Genomic DNA, 23,703 nt, shown 5'->3' with positions numbered 1-23,703 from the left:
AATGCTGACTAGACTAAAAAGACAGAAGTGAGGCTGGGTCATTTTTCACTGTAAGAAATTGTGGGAACTTGTGATGATCAACACGCATTAGACAATCTTTATATATCTTGAAGATCCAAGTCTTCAGATTACATCCAAATACATCCATATAATAGGCTACAGTACATTGGTATGTAAAAGTCCAGTGCCCTTTACACTTTTCTTACCCGGATTGTTCTGTTTCCTCTTGTACCACGCTCCATCCAGTGGAGATTTCTCTTCTGCATTCTGGTCTTCCTCTGCCAACAGCACCTCCTCTGGAAAAGGCAATGCATAGAAGCCTTTAGAAGCCTTTATTATCGCCACCTATACTTTACAGCACAGTGGAATTCTTTTCTTCACATATCCCAACTGAGGAGGTTAGGGTCGGAGTGCAGGGGCAGCTATGATACAGCGCCCCTGGAGCAGGGAGGGTTGAGGGCCTTGCTCAAGGGCCCATCAGTGGCAGCTTGGCAGTGCTGGGGCTTGAACCCTGATTTTCCAATCAACAACCCAGAGCCTTAACAACTTGAGCTACCACTGCCATAGTTCATTGAAATGTATAAACAAAACGTCCAATGTAAAAAACGTAAACATCAGCATGGCAATGAATTGCCAGACATTAGAACTGGATGTAATGCTTTCCTTGTGAAAGAAAATTAATGTGCCCAAGCATGCATCCCTCGTACAACTTGTATAATCATGCAATCATTCACAAAGGCTAAGAGAATTTAATAGTAATACTGGGCACATACCTGCTTTACAAATCCACTCCAGGTAGCCAGTCAACTCTCTCTCAATTTGTTGTTGCCTGCGTAGCTTCAGAAACTCCTGTCTCTTCTCTACACGTTCTCTTTCCTTGGCAAACTCTCTGAAAAGACACACATACAGTACATTCGTTTACTTGCCCGTTTTTCCTGCTTCCATCACACCAACTCTGAGAACTGGTTGTTCACTTGCTACCCAATACATCCCAGAAAGTCTTGACTTAATGACATTGCACAATAAAGCCTAATCTTGAACCTGAACTGATCTTGAATCATTTTGAACTTTGTCTAACATTTTGTATCATACACCTCAGGACCAGACGGTAGCAACTGCTCACTAATGTCTTGCTAAAACACACACAAAACAGCATAATGTGCAGAAAGATGTAAAGAGAAAAAGAAAGGCAGTAAAAAAAAAGAGTTAAAATCCATCTTACCCTGATAAGACACCCAGCACTAGGTTGAGCATGAAGAAGGAGCCGATGATGATGAGGGGGATGAAGTACATCCAGTTCCATGTGTTGCCCAAGGCATCATTGGTCTATACACAGAAGAGAAATTTTGCACCACCAATTTGTGACATTTTCAATTTCTAATCTACAAAGATACATATTTTGAATAAATTACATAAACTTAAGGGGAAAAAAATCCCACTCACTTAAAAAACATGGTAACACATTAACAATACCAAAATGTGACTTCTTTATGTCAATCTATGAAAGAAAATCTCATTTTTGGCAATACTGCATGCATGAAACCTAGTTAAGACTAATTGTATCGTTCACCCATGGAGCAAGAGTGTAATGCAAAATAAATTAAGTCATTATAACCCTTTTCCTGCATGCTGTCATAATGGAAATGTGGCAGCAAGAGCTTAAATGCAAGTGAAGCCCTCAGGCTCCTACAAAAAAACAACTGTGTAATGTAATAAAATCTGAATCATTAGGAATTTTGGCGGATTTTAGCAATGGCTTTAACCCCAATTGTACCTGTAGTAAAAAAACTGAAGTCACGTACCACATAACCACTGCGGAGTCACAAGCTCATTGGAGGAGGATCAAGAAAAGCCAAAAAGTTTGCTAGTTTTCATTACATTTTGTGAGACAAAGACATAATTGAAGATCTATCATGTAATTAGCAGGAAGAAGTAAGAAGCAGAAACAAATGTAGTTCTAATTAGACACGCTTTAACAATTTATTAACAAATGAATGTACTGGTATACGCTGGTATCCAAATCTTTATAACTTCTGCAAGTTCTCTTTAACTAGTTTGATAAGGTCAGTGCTGCTGCTTATACAGGATATATATATATATATATATATATATATATATATATATATATATATATATATATAAATATATATATAAAAAACCATGCTGCTTAAACAGTGAATGAACAGTAAATGAAAAAGCAGAGGAGATTAATCTTAATGTTAACTGGAAGTTGTTATGGTGTCTGAGACAGCAACAGAGCAAGACGACTAAATTGTCCACAAATTTTATTCATACACATCAGGGCACACTTTCTAAATTAAAAAAAAAAAAAAAGTAATATTGATGATTTTGTAGGTGTCTGAATGCCCTCACATTATATAACTAAATGTTTCTTAACAATCTGCAGCATAGTGCTACTTTATAGCTGAGCTTCAGTGGGTGACATGGCTGTCCAAAATAAGACTGTCCCCTTGAACATAGCAATACAGCTTTAAAAAAAAATCTGGACTCTCTGGAGAATCTGACAGGAGAAGCTGTTTCCAACCATATTCTGGGCACTCTACATAGCTTGGCACAAGTCATACAAAATTCATAGATTTAAGAAGCATTTGTTAGCATAGAAATGTTCTAGTTTGATGCCATCAAATCTGATGCGTTTGGCTTTGGTACGAAGGTCTAACATTATCAGAAATTTAAGGCAAACGAACACCATCGGCATGTTGAACCATGGTGGTGGCAGCATCATCTAGAAAGTTACCTTTGGCTCCCTGGTCAAGGAATATTTGTGTAAAGCACATATATTCCTTCATTCATTCATTCATTTTCTACTGGTTATCCGAACTACCTCAGGTCACGGGGAGCCTGTGCCTATCTCAGGCGTCATCGGGCATCAAGGCAGGATACACCCTGGACGGAGTGCCAACCCATCGCAGGGCACACACACACTCTCATTCACTTACGCAATCACACACTACGGACAATTTTCCAGAGATGCCAATCAACCTACCATGCATGTCTTTGGACCGGGGGAGGAAACCGGAGTACCCGGAGGAAACCCCCGAGGCACGGGGAGAACATGCAAACTCCACACACACAAGGCTGAGATGGGAATCGAACCCCCAACCCTGGAGGTGTGAGGCGAATGTGCTAACCACTAAGCCACCGTGCCCCCCCTGCACATATATTAATTTAATATAATTTTCAAATACACAATTAGTAAAAACCAGACCTCTTCCTGTAATCTCTAACAGGATCATTTTACAGAGAGACCTCTGTAAGGAGATCATGGTTTACTCTTCCATGGAGAACATTTAAGATCATACATTCATCTATTCAAAACATATGTTTTTAATATCTGGAAATCTGAAAACTTGATATAGTCCTTGTAAAAATAGGCATGACATTTTTTACTTGTTGTTGATTTGGATGTAAGTTTGACATCATTATTTTGAACGATTCATCCCTGGACCTGTTTTAGCCTTAAGGCAGAAACATTACTAAAGTTTAGACATTAAATAAACTGCAACTTTAAAAATTCATTATGCTATTGCTAGTAATTACTGCACATGCTCATAGGTCCCGCTGTATATTCTAACCGTTCCATTATTTTTTTGCAGGTAAAATCTCATATTTGTTAAAGTATGCAACAGTGAGCTTGTATGATTGTATGAAAGGAAAACTGTAATGTTAAAATTGTCAGTATGATAACAATGCTAAAAGTAATCAAAGAAAACAAAGCAGTAACAGTGATGCTAACTATAATAATTGGATAAAATTGGTGGGATGTGTTAGCTCAGTGGTTAGGGTGTTGGATTACTAGTTGAAAGGTCATAGGTTTGAATCCCAGGTCCACCAAGCTGCCACTGCTGGGCCCCTGTGCAAGGCCCTTAACACTCAGTTGTATAATTGAAATAAAAATGCAAGTCACTCTGGATAAGGGTGTCTGCTAAATGCCATTAACGTAATGATACAAATGAGTTTGCATTTTGTTTAGGGCTTTGATAGTGGACAAAGTTGAAGCACTACAGTACATAGTCCCATGTTTAAATACACCTGAAAATTTACCTTAACTAATAAAACAAGGAAAACAGAAGCTTTTGAAAAAAGATTCAAGAGTAAACAAACTATCTTGGGGTTGTAAAGTGCGTATATATATATATATATATATATATATATATATATATATATATATATATATATATATATATATATATATATTCCTGTCGCTACAGTTTTCTTGTGGAAGTCCTCTCGCCCACTGGCTGCCTATCTGTTCCATTTCCTGAAAAACTGTCCCTTCTAGAGGATGTGGAGGAGGGAGAGGTGGGCGGGTGAAAACTCTTCAAACTTGCATCATCGAGCAGGTGAAGAGTCAGCTATTTGGGAAGGAAAATAAAGTTTTGGGCCCTGTTAAAATAGACGGGAACAGATGTGTCTTATATTGGCAAGGGACCACTTTGTTCTTTTTCCCCCCACAATCCTAGCGTGTGTTACAATATCTCCTTTTTGAGCCTGCACTCACATACTGAACCTCTCTTAAAAACAAAGCAAAAAATAGCAGTAAAGTCTAGATGGAGCACGTAGACAGAACTATATGAAAAGTCCCTCTGTATTGCTCTGATTTGTATTGAATGCACAATGGGAGTGTCAATATACACATGTGCTGAGGAGGGAATAAGTTTATCTTCCCTTAAATGTCAAGGCAATATATCATCGTAGAGTGTTCAAATAAAGGCTTAATATGTCTGTGTGCTTGGGAAATACTATTCCCAAGGAGGTTGCTCAGCTAGCATGAGCTTAAATCTTTTTCACTTTCTGTTTTTCATTGGAAATTCACAAGGTTACATTTAGCATATGCTTTTGAATACAGTAAACCCTGTGGAGCTTCATACACATAAAGCAAGCGAAGAAATTCTTAAGACAAAGCAGGATCTTTGAGACTGGTTCCAGATGCAGGCACATAAATGTCTACTGCCAAAGGGCTAATAATCCAGAATTATGACGTCCAATGAACCAGTGCTGAGCATTAAGCTTATAGCAGGTACTGTGAATGTTTCCCAAATGGGATGAGGGTGTAAATAAAGAACAAGTGCACTAGACATCAGGAAAGGTCATAAAGGGTCACACCGACAGGTACAGTGCTTCAGATTGATATATCAAATTAAACAGAAAAAAGGACTATATCCTAAAATTGATTTTATTGACATAGTCTAGGAGTTAACATTAAGTTAACCCTAATCACTGCTTACTTAATTTCTCTTCTTGGATAAACATCAGGATCTAAATTTAAATTGTTAAATTGTTGTTTTAACATCCTAGTATTATATCCAAAAATCAGGTCAATTTTGTTTTTCCTTGAGTAACCATTAGAGCTTGATTAGTTATAGTCTGGATTTAGAAGAAGAAGAAGCCTTTATTGAGGGCCTTGCTCAAGGGCCCAACAGAGGGCCCACAAATGATCATGTGATTTAATACAGTCTCTTGCTTTTTTGTTTGACACCTTTGCTTGACCAAGACAAAGCTGGTACCCTCAGAGCCATGAACTGCAATCTATGATTTTCGGTGATAATCGCTCGGAAGATCAACGTAAACTGCTGACTCTAAATACAAGGAACCTTCCCTGCTGACAGAGCAACAGATTAGTAAACTGTCACCTGAATAATTTTCTGCTTCTTCACGCTGTCTTGTGAAGCGTAGAGAGAATAAAGCCTGAATAAAGTCGTCCGAACCCGTGATTGACACATGCATTACCTGCAACACAGAGAACCCTAACACAATTCTCTCAATCATGGGACAAAGGTCCTGCTGTATTGTGAGGCTCAGATCTAGCTCTCAAATGCGAGTCCTCACATGATTGAACCAGGACGACAACATTGAGGATATATTGTAAACGATAATCAATAATCTACTCTACTGCACATAGGAATTCGATGACATTTAAAGAATGTTTGCTTGAATGTTTAAATGAAGAGCTGATTTTCTGATATTCTGATTTTCTCCTCATTATTTAACAGAAATAATCAACTGCAGTTACGATAAGCTTAGCTACAATTATTTAATATTAGTTTTAATATCAGAATCGGATGCATTACATTTTTCCTGTTTTTGATGCATTCGATTTTTCTCGTTTCTCCAATAACAATTGACAAGAAAATAGACAACAAAAAGATAACAGTAACGACAAAAAAAGGAATGGAAATAAACAATGTGACCAGTTTTACAGCAGATAGTCACTTATTGTGAGAGAGAGAGAGAGAGAGAGAGAGACAGAGAGAGAGAGAGAGAGAGAGAGAGAGAGAGAGAGAGAGAGAGAGAGAGAGAGAGAGAGAGAGACAGAGAGAGAGAGAGAGAGAGAGAGAGGAGATACCTGTCAGACAAAATTATAATAAAATGATGATTATGCTGGGGGGCACGGTGGCTTAGTGGTTAGCACGTTCGCCTCACACCTCCAGGGTTGGGGGTTCGATTCCCGTCTCCGCCTTGTGTGTGTGTGGAGTTTGTATGTTCTCCCCATGCCTCGGGGGTTTCCTCCGGGTACTCTGGTTTCCTCCCCTGGTCCAAAGACATGCATGGTAGGTTGATTGGCATCTCTGGAAAATTGTCTGTAGTGTGTGATTGCGTGAGTGAATAAGAGTGTGTGTTTGTGCCCTGTGATGGGTTGGCACTCCGTCCAGGGTGTATCCTGCCTTGATGCCCGATGACGCCTGAGATAGGCACAGGCTCCCTGTGACCCGAGATAGTTCAGATAAGCGGTAGAAGATGAGTGAGTGAGAGAGAGAGTGATGATTATGACAAAAATAGTTTTGTTCCTATATCGGATAGGATAGTGTTTAAAATTTAATAATAAACCAACGAAATCTAAGACGTTAAAATGAAATATAGAAATCATTTTCTATATTCTGTAACCAAATACATTTTAACCATTGACCAATGACACAGTTTTGCCAATCCATAATGAAGCAGAACAAGATTTGATTGGGAATCTATAGAACAATAAAAAGATGTGATCTTTTAATACTACAGATGCAATTCAGGTTTCAAAGGCCAAAGATGAAAGAAGCATATTTTCTAATTCAAGCACGATCTCTTTTGCAATGCTTTTATACTAGTTGACAAATTGCAACCATCTTCTCCCTGGTCTTTTGATCTCATACATCCTGTGACTGAACTGTCGAGTATAACAAATAATACTGTTAGGAGAAAAAAAAAAACAGAACACAAACTATACAATTATTTTTAAAACTGCAGATTTTGAGTTCATCATGACAGGATATATGAAATCTACAGTTAAATTTTATAGAATAAAGATTTAAAGACAATAAAAACAAACAAACACTGATTTCATCCTATTAGCATCATCTGTTAATGTTCCTCTGCTTTCCTTTTTCGCTGCTGCCATAATTAGCTACATCATTGAATAAGGTAGGAGGAGATGCAAAGAGAAGAGCGTGAAGGAGAAGACAATACAATAATATGGAAGCAATGATTCACCATCGCTTGAGTGCAAATATACTTCCTCTCAGTCCAGCGCTGACAGGCTATTTTTAACTGGGTTTAATGAGCATGCCCGTGTGTCTGACGTCTCAGGGTGGCAAAGCAACAGGGTCAAGGTGCATACAAGCCTGGTGAGTCAGCCTGCAGTAATGAGACTGTTGTTTTTTTTTACTCACCCTCCAAAAACATCTACCGACTGCACAGGTTTCACCTGGAACACACTCGGACTAAGATGTCGCTTATTGTCAGAGGTCTTAAATGTCCCAACACTGGACAAATTAAAGGAAGAAATTACATTAATAACCTTTTTACTTTTTTTTTTTGTGGCTTCATCTCCATTGGTGCAGGTGTTACCTTGGAGCAGAACGATGCTGGATTTACATAAATACATTATCAGGAGCCGAGGTTAAGAATGGTACTGAGATGTAGATTTAAATCAGCTTCATGTTTAGTAACAGATTTTGTTTACAAAAATGTATTGCACAATTAACCTTGTTCTAATGAAGCCCCTGATTATGTAAAGTGTGGCATATCAGCAGACCTTATCAGACCTCTGGTACAGTGCATGACCCAGCAGGGCAATTAAGCAAAATTCTATTTATCTTCTCTAAAAACAAAAACACATTAAAATCAACAAGCGTAAAATGAGGACTTCTATCTCGTTAGCAAAGGGCTCCACCTCCTACTGCCTCTATCACGCTGGTGCTCCCTAGTTGCTCCTCAGACTCAAATATCCAAATTAATCTAAATTACTAGCTAGGAGATGATGTTTTTGCTTTTTGTGGATTAGCAAAAAGTAAGTCAAATATGGGGGGGGCATGGTGGCTTAGTGGTTACCACATTCGCCTCACACCTCCAGGGTTGGGGGTTCGATTCCCGCCTCCGCCTTGTGTGTGTGGAGTTTGCATGTTCTCCCCGTGCCTCGGGGGTTTCCTCCGGGTACTCCGGTTTCCTCCCCCGGTCCAAAGACATGCATGGTAGGTTGATTGGCATCTCTGGAAAATTGTCCATAGTGTGTGAGTGCGTGAGTGAATAAGAGTGTGTGTGTGTGCCCTGCGATAGGTTGGCACTCCGTCCAGGGTGTATCCTGCCTTGATGCCCGATGACGCCTGAAATAGGCACAGGCTCCCCGTGACCCGAGGTAGTTCGGATAAGCGGTAGAAAACGAGTGAGAAAATGAGAGAGAACATGCTTGCTTAGGGTGGACTTTTTTTTTGTTCAATTATGATGTTGCAGAATATTTCATGCAATTAAACTAAATATACTATCACTGAGAGTATTCTTGTGATCTCTCAGTTAAGCCCACAATTTCTTTACAGAATTCTCCCATAAATCTTCATCGTCACATGGCATGTTGTATCTCCACACAGTTACAACACAGTACATAATCTGGAAAATGGAGTCTGGAGTCTGATGCCTTTTATTAACTTATCTACTCCGGCATAAACGTTCAGTCATTTAAACTAAAGCAAGAACCTTAGAACTAGATCAGTAGTAAGAAAACACAGCTAGCAGTTAAACAGAAATAGGGAACCTAATTAAAAGAACCTGATTGTTAGTAAAAACATGATAAAATGAATTGAATTAATCTGTAACAACGTTATATTTGTCAGTTATACTGAATGATGGCCACCAAGGTGCCTCTGGGAGAGACTCCAAGTTCTCTTGGACCCTGTGATGTATAAGCGGTACAGAAAATGGATTGTTGGATGGATGGATGGATGGATGGATGGATGTGATTCAACACATTAAACTAAAAACTATTCCAGTATCTGTATGAGTTCATAAGCAGCATTTTATTGGCTGGTATTAGTTTTCAAACAATATTTACCGGATGCGTCACACCCTCACCATTTCCTAAAGACTGGGTGGAGGACAACAGTAGATGATTAAAACAAATGATCTGTATAGGATTTTAGGCAAATCACATTGTGTGTAAGTGACGAGAAATGACTTGGTGTTTTACAGGATGCATTAGCGTTGTTTACTTCCCATGACTGATTATAAGAGCTTTATATGAAATATCTGGGGGTTTCGGGTGGTTACGCAATTGGTTGGTCTTCATGTTTCAAATGAATAAAACCTTTTTTAAAAAGTTAGTAGAAGAGTCATTCCCATCGATCTACTGTACATACAGTACTAAAGAGAAATAAGTCTTCATTTTGTCAGCACTGATTACATTGTGTAATAAAAATGACTTCTCATACAAGCCAATAAGATCAAAGAATACATTACAGCAGGTCTGCCGTATATAATGTACTGCCTTATATCACTGTTGCTTTGAAATCCACTACAATGTGTATTGGAAAATGAATAGAAAAGTTTTTTTTGAATTAGAGCCAGGACCATAGCCATGATCATTACTAACCAGTGATTCTGAACGCTCCTTATTGATGTTGCACTTATTTACTGGTTTGGAGACAGGTGTAGCAACTGAACATATATAAGTTTAATCATAAGGAATAAAGGATATGAAGACAGTCTTTAACCATATGCTGAGAGAACAGCGTGTGCTTGTCTGGCTTGGACACTTGTACAGCAATGACATCTAGGTAATAATCCGCAACAAAGAGAAGAGAATTTAGTTAAGCAGCAAAATGTTATAAAATGTTGTCCTTTATGTCCAAATGGCTATAATATCAAGTTGACATATGACATTTTGCACTAGCTGAGCAAAGCATTTGTTATGCCATTTGATATTTAAACACGTTCATAGTATGAGTATGCGTCTTTGCAAAGAGACCACAAAAACACTTCCTGTTTACAGAGTAATTTCTTATAATAAAAAAAGATTAATAAATGCATAGTCAGTAAACACTGAAAAAACGTTGAGTTTCTAGGAAATTTTGTTTATGACAAATGGTGCATTTGTTCTATTAAACCTATGATACTTGGTGATGCTTTAGTAGTCCATAAACATGGAGATAATTACAACAGAGCTTATGTTCCACTGGTGCAACTGGATGAAAAAAATATTCAAAATCACTTTTAATTAAAAAATAAATAAATAAATCGGGAATAAATTCCACTGATAGCATTAAATCCCTAGTTATTGGTTAAATATTGATTGTGAAGTTAATCATGTCACATCTAAATCAACCTGCTATAAAATATCTGATTGCTACAGTGATATTAGTAGGAAGTAACAGACACTGACAGAAAAGTTTACTCACTCTCTCTCTCCCTCTCTCACTCATTTTCTACCGCTTATCCGAACTACCTCGGGTCACGGGGAGCCTGTGCCTATCTCAGTTGTCATCGGGCATCAAGGCAGGATACACCCTGGACGGAGTGCCAACCCATCGCAGGGCACACACACACACACTCTCTCATTCACTCACGCAATCACACACTACGGACAATTTTCCAGAGATGCCAATCAACCTACCATGCATGTCTTTGGACCGGGGGAGGAAACCGGAGTACCCGGAGGAAACCCCTGAGGCACAGTGAGAATATGCAAACTCCACACACACAAGGCGGAGGCAGGAATCAAACCCCCAACCCTGGAGGTGTGAGGCGAACGTGCTAACCACTAAGCCACCGTGCCCCCCACAGAAAAGTTTAGTGGTTGAAAAATAAAGAATTAGTCACTATTGCATGAGCAAGACTTCTAAGTTACTGAATATCAGCACGGCTGTGATGCGGCTGTAGGAGACAGACATCGACTGCTATTCTGACACTCTGCGTGGTTCAAAAGCTGTAACATCAAGAGAAAACCCATACCACAGGCATGCAAAGTAGGGGCAGAGTGTGTGAAGATTAGAGATAGAATGAATGAAAATGAGGCAGGGCGGGCATGCAGCTGGCCCCACAATGTTTTCCTTTCTGCCACAGACTTGCAGCATATGAGTGGCATATGCTGCTTCCCCACCAAGTTCTGGCACACTGATGCATTTCACAGCCAGTGAGATTTGGCCAGATGTAAGCATGCCAGCTTGCTACAGCATCCTGTCCACCCAAAAGCCATTGCAGAGCTCCTGCTGTGCACAGTCTTGCTTCCTGAAAGCTCAACAGCACTGAAACTGATGGATGGAAGTAACTGGCGAGGTTACCCTGACCTTAAGTCTACATTGGTCTGTAACGGCGGGCTACACTGCGGACAAATTGCTGGACATTCTTGTAGGGACTGCACAACTATTTACACAAGGTTAGATATGAAGCTTGTTGGACAATGAAAGGCTAATGTGTGTAGAAAAACAAAAGTGAAAACCATACACAAAGTAGGACTATCTGGTTGTTTGATAATGGATTAAAATCCATTATTAAGTTAGGGTTTTAATCGAAAACTGGATAGAATTTCTTTAATCTGCAACAAAATCCTGTTTTTACATACTGTATCAGAGGACCTTATCATATACCAGCTGTAGCACTACTGTGACTATATCACAATTGCACCGTAAACAAACTATAGTAAAAAAAACTGTTAAACAACCCACCAAAAGTATTTACCCTTAGGTAAAATTTAGTTTAAATCAATTTTTTCATGATTTTTTCTTGTTGTTAGCAAAGCAAGTTGAGTGCAACAACATCTAAACTGGATGTAAAGCTAGGCAATGCTAGGTACTGTAGTGTTAGCCTAGTTAGCAAGTCTCATAAATTAAATTGTCAATCCCTCATACCTGACTTACTTACTTCTATGTTTTCCTGATGTATTCTTTCACTGTTATTCTTGTTGTTGTTCTTGTTATTTTTAGCAGTTGTTTAATTTGTTAATTTTATAGAAAATTCTTGCTGTGTATTTTGAGACTATTTCCTTGCCATTGTTGCCTCTGGTTTGCTCGCTAGGAATACATTTCAAAAAGTAACATTGATTAAAAGAGCTTGTCATGTTGATTTGAACAAGTTCGTTTTCTGTCCTGTGCCATGTGATTTTGTTTATGTTTTTGCCCCGCTCGTTCCTTATCCTGTTCCCACACTCTTCATACATGTACCTCATATCTTGCTAATTACCCTCCATATACATACCTGTTGTTTCAGCGTGCTTTTGCTGAGACTTCATCGTTTGTTACCTGGGGCTGTCGGTTGTATGTTTTTTTTAATTTTCAGGTTTTTGTAACTCTTTTTGTATTGGCTCAGTTTTGTAGTTGCTCAGTTTCCCCCCCTAGTGTTTCCTGTGGCTGTTGCTTTTTTTTTAAAAAGAATCTTCTATTTTTATTGTATTTGGGCCTGGACTTTGCTCCTACGGAGGCCCCGGTTTTCCTGACAGAGCTATAACAAATAAAATAAAATTGAATTGTTAAGCCTGATTCTAGAATCCTGGAAAGAAACATTACATAAAAATATTAATTGCAATAACTTCCTGGCAACTGCTCCAAGATGAGTTAGAATGTCTCTAAATATACAGAAAAAAAAAAAAGAATTTTGACCAACAAGTAGAACAACCAGACTGTTTTTCCCTTGTGCATGTTCAATATTCATGCCAGCACACACAATCTTAAGTTTATTATTAGATGAGACAGTCAGTCCCTCTGCAGATTTCAGGAGTCAGTCAAGCACAACAGACAGCATCAAACATCCTGAGATGGCGTGTAGTGCATACATTAAAGCCCTGAAAATGAAAATAGAACCCAGTTGCGATATCCAGGCTACTCACGTCGTAAAGGATATCGGTCCATCCTTCCATGGTGATGCACTGGAAAACAGTGAGTATGGCGAACAAGATGTTGTCAAAGTTAGTGATGCCGTAGTTTGGCCCTTTCCACGCGCTGCCTATTCTACAGTCTGTGTCATTGGGACACAGCCTAGATGGAGGTTCCAAGCCACATGGGTAATCAGCAGCAAGCTCCTCTATACATATACAAACAACACACACAAACATATCATATAATACTGTATGTGTCAATTGTACTTACAGTGAAGTTTTCCATACTTAATGTTCTTTATAAGCTGATATAGCTGTACTGATATATAAGCTGTACTGGGTGTAGTAACCGCCCTAATAATCAGCACTAGCAATAACTACATCCCAAATGATCAACTAAACATATGAAGAAGAAATTTATATCGTAAGATTATTGATTGTCAGCTTGTAGAAGAGAAGCGATGCTTAGCTGACTATTTCAGATTACTGGTCAAAGACTGACTGTAAAAAAAAAACATTACTCAGAAGGACATCGTTCAAACTGGACGTCGTGTCAGAGAAAAGCTGACTGTATGTTTCACTTGGAAAAAAAAAAAACGTTTTCAGATGTTCCCTTGCCTGCACTACAGTGGCATGTTAAAATCTCTCAATAACTGATGTGTATACGTTTTAATGAGTTACAGTGTGTATTCATTATGCCCTGTGCAATTAGTTTTAATAACACAATCATTTGATCATAAATACTTATGGATGATAGAGAGATAAATGGATAGACGAGTAGATAAGCAGAGAACTTATAACGATAGTGCGGATATAACAGAGCTGTTTTTAATTTTTTTTATTTATTTAATTAAAAAAATATTAGGAAGCATACTCAATGGTATAACCAAATCTATGCACATGACAATATTACATTAATAAACGCTTTCTGATGCAGGCTTGTGCTAATATTCGTTCGTTTTTCCTTGAAAATATATGTTGATCTAAACCAATGTATGATTAATATTCTTCAAATCAGTAAAAGTAGTTTAATTTGCCACAGTTGACTAATTATGATGTCTGTTTATTTCTCTTCATAAGGTTTATATTGAAATTTAATAAGCTGTTAGACGGTTTAATATGACACCAAAATAAGCAGCTCATTTACATTTCTGGGAGCTTGTTTGATTTTTTTTTTTTTTAGGCAATTAAGAATGTCAGATATAACTCTCAAAGGATCTCAAAAAAAAAATCCCCTGTTGTAATATGCAAAGTAGACTGATGTAAAAAAAAAAAAAACAGTTAGTCTTACAGGCTCTGTTTAAGCTGATAGATTGTACAAACCTGTGCCGCGTTTGAAGCATGCCTTCTGAAACTTGCCCATGTAGAGTTCCACTCCTATAATGGCGAACATGACAATAGCAAAGAAAAGCAGCAAGCCGATCTGCAGCAGAGGAACCATGGCCTTCATTATGGACTTCAACACCACCTGTAGACCTGACATATACACACACATACGCAGACTGTTAATTATGATCATTTATGACAGGTGCGTAACAAATATAAAACATATCTCTTGCTTTTACACACTTACTAGGAATTCCTGACACCAGTTTGAGAGGTCTCAGCACTCGTACAGCCCGCAGCGTCCTTAAGTCAAAATCCGAACCTACCTTGGCCAAAATCCTGCAAAACACGCACAAGTGTATATTAGTATCACAGGTCACAAAGGTACACACACAAGTGTAGTATCCATATATCCAGTGCTGTTATAAAACAACTCAATGTACTGCTTAAGGTCGGTGCTCGGGTATTGCACCCTAGAGGGGACAGAAATCCTTGAATACACTTTGTCATTTGTGAGGAACTGTGAAGAAGGCAACATTTTGGTCACTGTGATTCATTCGAAATGGCAAATGAGGTAATCTTTATGCGAATATTATATACATTGAATTTTTCCAGTTCCAAAGCTAGGCTTTTGTTCCTTCTGGAAATAAACTCCAGCTATGATTGTCATTACTTATTTGGCCACTCATAAATTCAGTGCCAAATGTGTTTTGAGTAAGATCCTTTCCAGTGTTGATGGCAATATTTTTCCAATCTTCAACTATATACATTCATTCATTCATTCATTCATTCATTTTCTACCACTTATCCGAACTACCTCGGGTCACAGGGAGCCTGTGCCTATCTCAGGTGTCATCGGGCATCAAGGCAGGATACACCCTGGACGGAACGCAAACCCATCGCAGGGCACACACACACTCTCATTCACTCACGCACTACGGACAATTTTTCCAGAGATGCCAATCAAAATACCATGCATGTCTTTGGACCGGGGGGAGGAAACCGGAGTACCCGGAGGAAACCCCCGAGGCACGGGGAGAACATGCAAACTCCACACACACAAGGCGGAGGCGGGAATCGAACCCCCAACCCTTGAGGTGTGAGGAGAACATGCTAGCCACTAAGCCACCATGCCCCAACTATATACACATATATATATATATATATATATATATATATATATATATATATATATATATATATAGTTTTTAATTCAGATTCATGTTCTTAGCTGACAGGAGTGAAACGCTGCTAAACCAAATAATGAGCAGGAAGAGACATTTGAGTTACAGTTTGGTCATTTTTTTCAGCCCTCATGCATGAATGAAGAGTTTCTTATCACAGAAATTAATAAATGTGTTTTTTTAAGGAGATCTAGTTTCTGAAATATGAACAAAAATGCTGAGCATAAATCAATGAGCCAGTTGAAGTTGTTGACCACAATGAAATTCTTCACTTCAGGATTTTATGTATTGTTGACTGTCTTATTGGATGATTGCATGAATTTGCAAGGCTACATGTTCTAATGAATGTTTAAATTGTTTACAAACCAAATAAAGACATACAGTATTGTGTAACAGGACTGACAGGAATAAAGACGCTAGCAGATCTAAACACTTCCGTCTTTTTTAAAAATATGTACAGCATATAACATAGTGTATATAAAAATATGGTTCAATCTTTGGTGTCATATTTTCATCTTATTTAACAAATGTATCCGTGTTATGAGCTAATGTGAATTTCCAATGCATTCTCATCCAGAGCCCTGTATCTCATTATTGTTTAACTGACCATCACTAAAAGCACACTGTGTTGTTACCTCTAAAACATCGACCTTCTTAGATGACTGAACAAAACCCCTGAGTGGGGTTTTCTGGGAAATTTACATAATCTAATCCCATCACCCGTCCACTTTTAGGATGGCGGTGATTTGATGTTGCCTTGGAGATGACGCAAGCTAGCATACCACACATGAGCCTAGATTTAAGGAATTAGCCTCATTGAGCACTGAACTGGAACCAGCATGTGCATCTTCCTAAAAGTACCATTGTCTGTGTTACATCATATTCTCCAAGTCTTGGGGGAACAAAGTCACAGAGCTTTTATAACACAACTGTATACGTATGTTGCATTTGAACTAGATACAGCGGAAGGCTGAATGAAATGGAGGGAACATTGCAAAGGAGAAAAGCTGAGGGGCACGGACTGCCGAGAGAAGACGAGCGAAGGTGGGGCGGGGGGGGGGACAACAACAGCAAGGATGGATAGATGGAAAACAGATGGAGAAGTCGCGAGAATTAAGTAGGCGTAGAGAGCAGAGGAATGGATATGGCTAGAGGGGGCATGAGGAGAAAGGCAGAACACAAGACGTGGTGGAGAATGGGATGTGACGAGGCAGGAAAAAATGTGTATAGGAAGAGAGGAGGACATTGCTGAAGCTGGAGTTAAAAGATCATCCAGTGACTGTGACAGAGCTGTCGTAACACCCCCATGACGCATCCACCCACTCACCGTACACAGACTGAGCAGGAGGAAGATCAGCTGACAAGTTGTCGTGAGGAAAAGACAGAATTATTATTTTAAGACATCTTGTGGCTAAATAAATAAAAAAAATATATTAAAAAATGTAAATAAATAATAGCTATTTATTTATTTATTTATTTATTTATTTATTTATTTATTATTTATTATTATTATTATTATTATTATTATTATTATTATTATTATTATTATTATTTAGGGGTTTGTTCTGTATCTTTTTTTTTTACGTTGTTTGTTTTCATTTTTTTTTTAAGGTTTTTTTAGCTAATTTCTCTCTGATAGTATTCAACAAATTGACTTATGATAACCATTGTTTTTTAAAAGAATATTACATCATTTTTTAGACCACATTGTCTAATAAAACCAATCCGTTTTAGCAGGATATCCAGTTTTGCAATCATTTACTTGTGAATGCCTCAGAAAGTGAGGCAGCATCACAATTTAATGATTCTAAATGTTTTAGTCAAGCCAGAAAGATCCAAAGTGAGAAAAGAGGAGTGGTTTTTAATATCCCTTATCACCAGAACAGCACATCTCTGCAAAGGGCTGGTCATCCTCTCAGCCACAGGAAATACGGTTGGGAATGATATCAGCCACTAGTCACATATACACTACACACATATGCACACACAGACACAAACACACTCTCTCACACACAATTATTTAATGTTCCTTAGCTGGATATTTAGCATAGTTTATTCATGAAACATCAGACAGGGTTCAGTATAAAGACCTGAGTAATGTATCTGTAAAGTATAGCGGAGGAGTTATTATTATTATTATTATTATTTTTAAATCAAAACTTATCTTATTTATTAGGGACAGACTAACTAACAAATTATACAGACAGAACACATAGCATCCAACCGGTTTCTGTTCTGCTTATCCTACACAGGGTCAGGGGAGTTTATCCCAACAGACTAACACACCCATGTTTCTGAACTTGTAGAGGAAATCAGAGTATCTGGAAAAAACCACCACCAACCGCCAACCTCCACAGACAAAAGCCTAAGGTGGAAATCAAACCCGCAACCCTGGATGTAAGGGGCAAACATGCTAACCACTAAGCATCCCTGCCCCCAAAATAAACCTGTCAGGAACTGGCTTGAACTTTTTCCTGTTTGGACACTTGAGGGACATTGTTGCTTTTGTGTATGTGCCATATGCTTTTGTTTGTTTTTTGAATCACGTGTGTTAGCCTTGCCCTTTCCTTATTCGTTCCTTTCCTCTACCTGTTCCTTGTGTTTCAATTATTGTCACCCAATTTTACCGGTTGTCTTACAGTATGTCTACCTTTTGCTGAGTCCTTGTCTTTTGGTTTGTTGTTTTTGGTTTCCTGTCTCTTTGTTGTCTCTTATATTTGTATTTGTGTTCCTGTTCCCGGTGTTCCTGTTTTTCCATTTTCCAGTTTCCTTGCCCCTTGTTCTTTTTCCCTTAATAAACCCCCCTTTTATGTTATCCCTGCATTCGGGTCTGTACTTTAATCTGTTGTGAAATCCGCCTTTACTGACAAAACCAATTATTCCTTAATGACTTCTTTATCTTTTTTCTGATTCTGTTGATAGATGAGTAAAAAAGAGGAAGAGAGGCACTCTTTAGCAGACGGTCCTGTTGGGTAATTACTGTTGTACCCAGCTGTATTGTGTTAGAATTGTGGTTTTCACACCTCTGGATATGTGACGGAGCAGACCCAGGAGTGCGACATCAAATAGTGCCCTGTCACTCAGCATAGGTTGGGTGTTGAAACGATAGCTCGTTCAAAACAGCTAAAAACAGGCTCTCAGAATGGTCAGTGACGCAACTAGTGACGTTCTTTTAGAGGATTTTAATCTATAGCAGACATACTAGTCCAAAAATGAATTTTTCCCTCTTTCCACATATTTCCTGTGTGACAAGGATATCAATATTTGATCCTGTGATCGTCAGAAACAGATTCCACCTCCACGCTAGCTGTGTTTTTTTATATATTCCAGTGCTATGCTAGCTTCTGTACTTTGCTGCTGTTTAAGATGTTGTATGTTATTTTAATAATTATTTATATTATATGTTTTTGTTGGGTATTTTTTGCTTTTGAAGGAACAGGGGTAAGAACCTTTGGTTATTTTTTTTTTATTTTAAAAAAGGCATATATCAAAAGCTTATCCTCTCGAAATTTGTTGTAACCACAAATTTGACTAGCAATAGTTTCACATCAATTGTTTGTGCTTTTGTGGGGTTTTTTTTCTACTGTAGTTCTGTCTCCAGCCATGTCATCTCATGGATGTTTTACCTGAGTGTATTCACCTATTCTGTGTTTTATGCCCTTGACTAGTACAGTATGTTTATATCCTGTCTTCATTTGGCAACATCCCATTAAATCCAAGCTGTTCTGAGTTTTCTAGTTTTCCATTTTTTTAACCTTCAGTTTCGAACTTAAGTCTTGTCTGCCTGTGTTTGGACACATTTTCCAACAATGCTTTTATATATTTTAAGGGAGTATGTTTATGACCCTGGCTTCCTGTTGACATAAAAAGCCTAACTATCTAAATCTTCTTATTATAAGAAGAACAAAAACAAAACACCCCCTCCCTTCCTGGAGCGCATCCTCGGCTGATTAGCGCCGATTCATTTCCTGAACTCAGTGCCACTAACGTCTCTATCTATTTTACGCTACGCCATTACGCTGTGATGTAACATTTCTGCCCTTCTGTGGAACAGGAGCAGAGGTTGCTGCTCCGTCACCTTGAGGAGTTGCGGCATCACATGCCCTGCAAGGCCAAGCGTGGGATGTTCTTCCTATAATACTCTCAATGAGCAGGCTGATGTAGGCATTCAGCCTAGCGTGAGCCATTAGTGTCAAAAAGCACACACACTGAGATTTATTACTATAAAAATATAAATTAGCTAAATCTGACAATTTATATATTATAAAAGGGGTAAAATGTTTGGTATTTTAAGGGTCAGACTGCCTAAGGAGCAGGGCACCACCGGCTCTCTAAAGATTTAGTGAGTAACTGCAACTCAAATCTCCTGTGTGCAGTCACTTCTCTCAATTAAAACAGCACAATAAGAGAGTGTTTTTTTCATAACCTGTACATCATCCCTACTGTCTCTCACTATCTCTCTAAGTGCAGTCCAAAATGCTTATAATTATGCACTGGCCATTATGCACCCATACTTAAGCAGCCCCAGTCAATCTTTCAGTAAAAACAAAAGTAAAAGAAAAAAAACTACCTTTTTATCTTTATCAGGATAGTCCCTTCCAGCCTCTGAGTGAAAACAACTGCAATGGAAAACAAATATGGCTTCCAGCATACAAATAAGGCATACAGTGCAAAGCCTTGCTCGCTTTTTAAGCCAATTATTGTCTTCTTCTCTCGCAATCATTTCCTCAATCAATCCATTAGCGCAATGCTGTGCAGTTTTGTGGTTACCAAGAAATACACAGAGATATAATTATGTTTGTCTACATTATTTCACTTGTCTAAATCAATCAAGCATTTCTAGAGAGCCATAAAACTACTGACTTTCACGTTTTGGTCTGGGTCTCTTTTTTCAACATTGTTGTTGTCTCGTGTAAAAAACGGTCAGTTTAAAAGGAACAATGTTCATTTTTGCAATCAGCCAATCAGGCGGCAGAAGAGCAATACATAAAATCATGCACATACTGTACAGTTTGGAGCTTCAGTTAATTTGGACACCAAGCATTAGAATGAGGGAAAATGTGTTCTCAGAGACTTGGTGGTAACAGACGGGCTGGTTTAAGTATTTCAGAAACGGTTCATCTCCATGGAGCAACAATTCTGCAGGAGGAAATATCTTGTTAATGTGAGAGGAAAATGACCAGATTGCTTCGAGCTGACAAGAAAGCTATGGTTGCCAGCGACGGGATGCATCTTACAGGGTAAAAATCCAGACCCAAGTGCATTGATAGCCAGTGGACACAAAACAACTAGACAAGATATTAAACCAAAATTTAAACTACAGACTGGAGCCACCTAAAAGAAACCACAGACAAGAAAAAACACAAACTTGAAGATAAGGATTCTGTGCAGCAAAACACAACGAGGCAGGTATATATAGGGGGAACAGTTAAAGACACATAAAGGACAGGTGTGCACAGGTGGTAGAGAATTGAGGCTAGGGCAGGGCAGATGCACGTGAGCAGAGAACGTAAACAAAAACACATGGCACAAGACACATGCACTGCCAGAACACCTCCTAATGTTCTGGCAGGAAATTGTCCAAGCATGACACTGACAATGGTAGCTCAAATAACACATCCTCACAACTGTGGAGGGAAGAAAAGCATCTCATGACATGTCAAACTTTGAGGAGGATGAGCCACTTCAACAAAAGAGCACATCAGATTCCACACCTTGGGACCTGAGATTATAGAGGCTAGACGATTAACAGGCCTAGACCTATCGTCGAACAATCACGGAAAAAAAATAGATGCAAAATCAGATAATACACATTTCTCATTCTCACTTTGGGACGTTTCACTTCTTATGCCTAGTCAAAGCTGTATGGAAATAGATATAAAGTAAACCTTCCTACACTTTGCAATAAAAATTCTGCATGCATCATTAATAAATGAAGGCCCCACTGTGTTCCACTGTAGGGGTGCAGTGCCACAGCCTTCAGGAGGGGTAGTAGGGCATCATTACTGTATTTTAGGCCTTAGAGATCATGCAGATCGTGAACACAGAGAGAGAAAATTAAAAAGATTTGCAGACCGTGTCTCAGTGTTAAACTGCTGCTTAGCACCTGCTTGGGCTACTATACCGGCGAGACACACATGGGCACACACATAGATTGTGTTGATACACACACAGATGCACATTTACACATTCTTACACATACACACATGAACATTGTAAATTGAAAGTTGTACATTTTTTGTCAAATCTGATTGGCCAGAAGGTGTTGATGTTCATTACATTTTCTATAACGGCAGATCTGGCAGTAGGCTGAAAGGTTTATAGTAATGTATAATATGTGATGGTTTCTATGGTAACGGCACATACCATAGTCTGTGTGTGTGTGTGTGTGTGTGTGTATATATATATATATATATATATATATATATATATATATATATATATATATTATAATATACTGTATATTTATGGAGAGAGAGAGAGAGAGAGAGAAAGAAAGAAAGAAAGAAAGAAAGAAAGAAAGAAAGAAAGAAAGAAAGAAAGAAAATAAATACTGGTAAAGTGAATGTTTATAGTTGTAATAAACGGAAGTTTCACAGATATTCCGCATTAATTATTAGACATAAACTTCAGTCTGTTGTTCTTTGATAAATGTTTATTTTTAATTATGTAATTCCATTCATTCTTTTTTTTTTTTTTAACAGCACACCACGCTCTGTTTTATTGTTAACAATTTATTGTTAAATCTAATCTGTGGTGCATCACATGATTCATCTCAGTATCCTACACACATTACATATACACTACACTCTTGTATACCTGTCACTCTTAGAAACATAGCACAGTATAAGGATTTTAATCCTGATACAAGCCAGAGCACAAACACACCAACACACACACGTACACACACACACACACATCATTTAACATTGCTATTGTTCTCCTGTGAAGAGAGCTCTTGAAGAGTGCCGTCACTGTAGAGGGAGGACAGAAAGTGAACGCTTCTTTTCAGAGTGCTGTGACATGCTAGGAGTCTTTGTCTATAGAGAAAAAGGACACATTGCTTGAATCTCTCCTCAAGTGTCTCTCATTTCTGCTGTAAACGATTCCCTGTCACTACGAAGCCCATTTTCGTTTACCCATTTTATCGTCATTGGGTTTTGCTCAATATTTCAGTGAAGTAGGCCAGAAGTGAAGGGTCTACCTCAGTGCACAGAATGATTGATGGTTACCGTGATTCATCAATGTGCTTTGCAATGGAAGCTTATTTCTGGAGTAAGTGGAGGTGTATGACATTATTACTTAGTTTGTTTGTAGCCTGAAAAAAGAACACTACACATCAGCAATCCAAATGATATAAAAGGGACCATTGTTATCATTGTTATAAGAGATGTAGTCGACTATTTTAATTCCCTATGCATTTGCTCATAAGAATTTCAGACAAACAACTGATATTTCAGATGTTTTATCAGGACAAAAAGATTCAGAACTTTACTATATACTATATTAATGCTTCTTTGTTTAATTTACGCAACGAAGAATGCATCGAAATTTAATTAATATCCATATACAGGCTATGATTTAAATATTCAGCTTCAATCCTTTTTCGACTACACAGTTATGTGTAAAATAATAAATGTATGTATATTATACAAATATATTTCAATTCACAATTGAATTCTCGTCCAATTTATTTCCATTTTATTTAGCTTCAAAAGACAGAAAAACGTGATATATATATATCAATTATAATAGACATTATATACAAACATTCTATATGCTCATTATAACAATAAAGGTGAAATGTTAACAAAAGTCTTTAAAAGACTTTAATGTCTTTTAATGTTAAATACTTTAAAGTCTTTAATCTCTAGCTCTATTGGTGATGTTCGAACTCTATTTTCTTTCATATTACAGCTGTAGTTTTGCAGTGACCTATAAGATTTCTTGAAAAACAAAAAAAAAACAGTCAAGTCTCACTTGATTAGCACTTCTCCATGTCTCAGAGCTCTCACGCTCAACACATTCAACACACTTGAATCATGAAATGTGACATGACCAAAATAATTTGCAGTTTGCGCCAAATTATTGGGTGGTTTGAATTGAATTTCTTTG

General features: G+C 38.1%; 1 protein-coding gene across 1 annotated transcript in view; it reads right to left on the bottom strand.

The window, feature by feature from the left end:
- The window catches only part of LOC132859654 (voltage-dependent N-type calcium channel subunit alpha-1B-like), a 113,175-nt gene that overhangs the window by 59,928 nt on the left and 29,544 nt on the right, over positions 1-23,703 (bottom strand). Inside the window, exons 3-8 of the mRNA XM_060890464.1 lie at positions 14,652-14,743; positions 14,402-14,554; positions 13,091-13,284; positions 1,223-1,326; positions 774-889; positions 207-296 (exon numbers count right to left, since the gene is read on the bottom strand). Coding sequence (XP_060746447.1) covers positions 207-296; positions 774-889; positions 1,223-1,326; positions 13,091-13,284; positions 14,402-14,554; positions 14,652-14,743 — 749 coding nt within the window. The remainder of the gene's footprint in view (positions 1-206; positions 297-773; positions 890-1,222; positions 1,327-13,090; positions 13,285-14,401; positions 14,555-14,651; positions 14,744-23,703) is intronic.

This window comes from Tachysurus vachellii, chromosome 17, assembly GCF_030014155.1.
Source record: "Tachysurus vachellii isolate PV-2020 chromosome 17, HZAU_Pvac_v1, whole genome shotgun sequence".
Classification (NCBI taxonomy): domain Eukaryota; kingdom Metazoa; phylum Chordata; class Actinopteri; order Siluriformes; family Bagridae; genus Tachysurus; species Tachysurus vachellii.
Note: the sequence above shows the minus strand (reverse complement) of the source record. Positions and strands in the feature narration are given on the sequence as shown.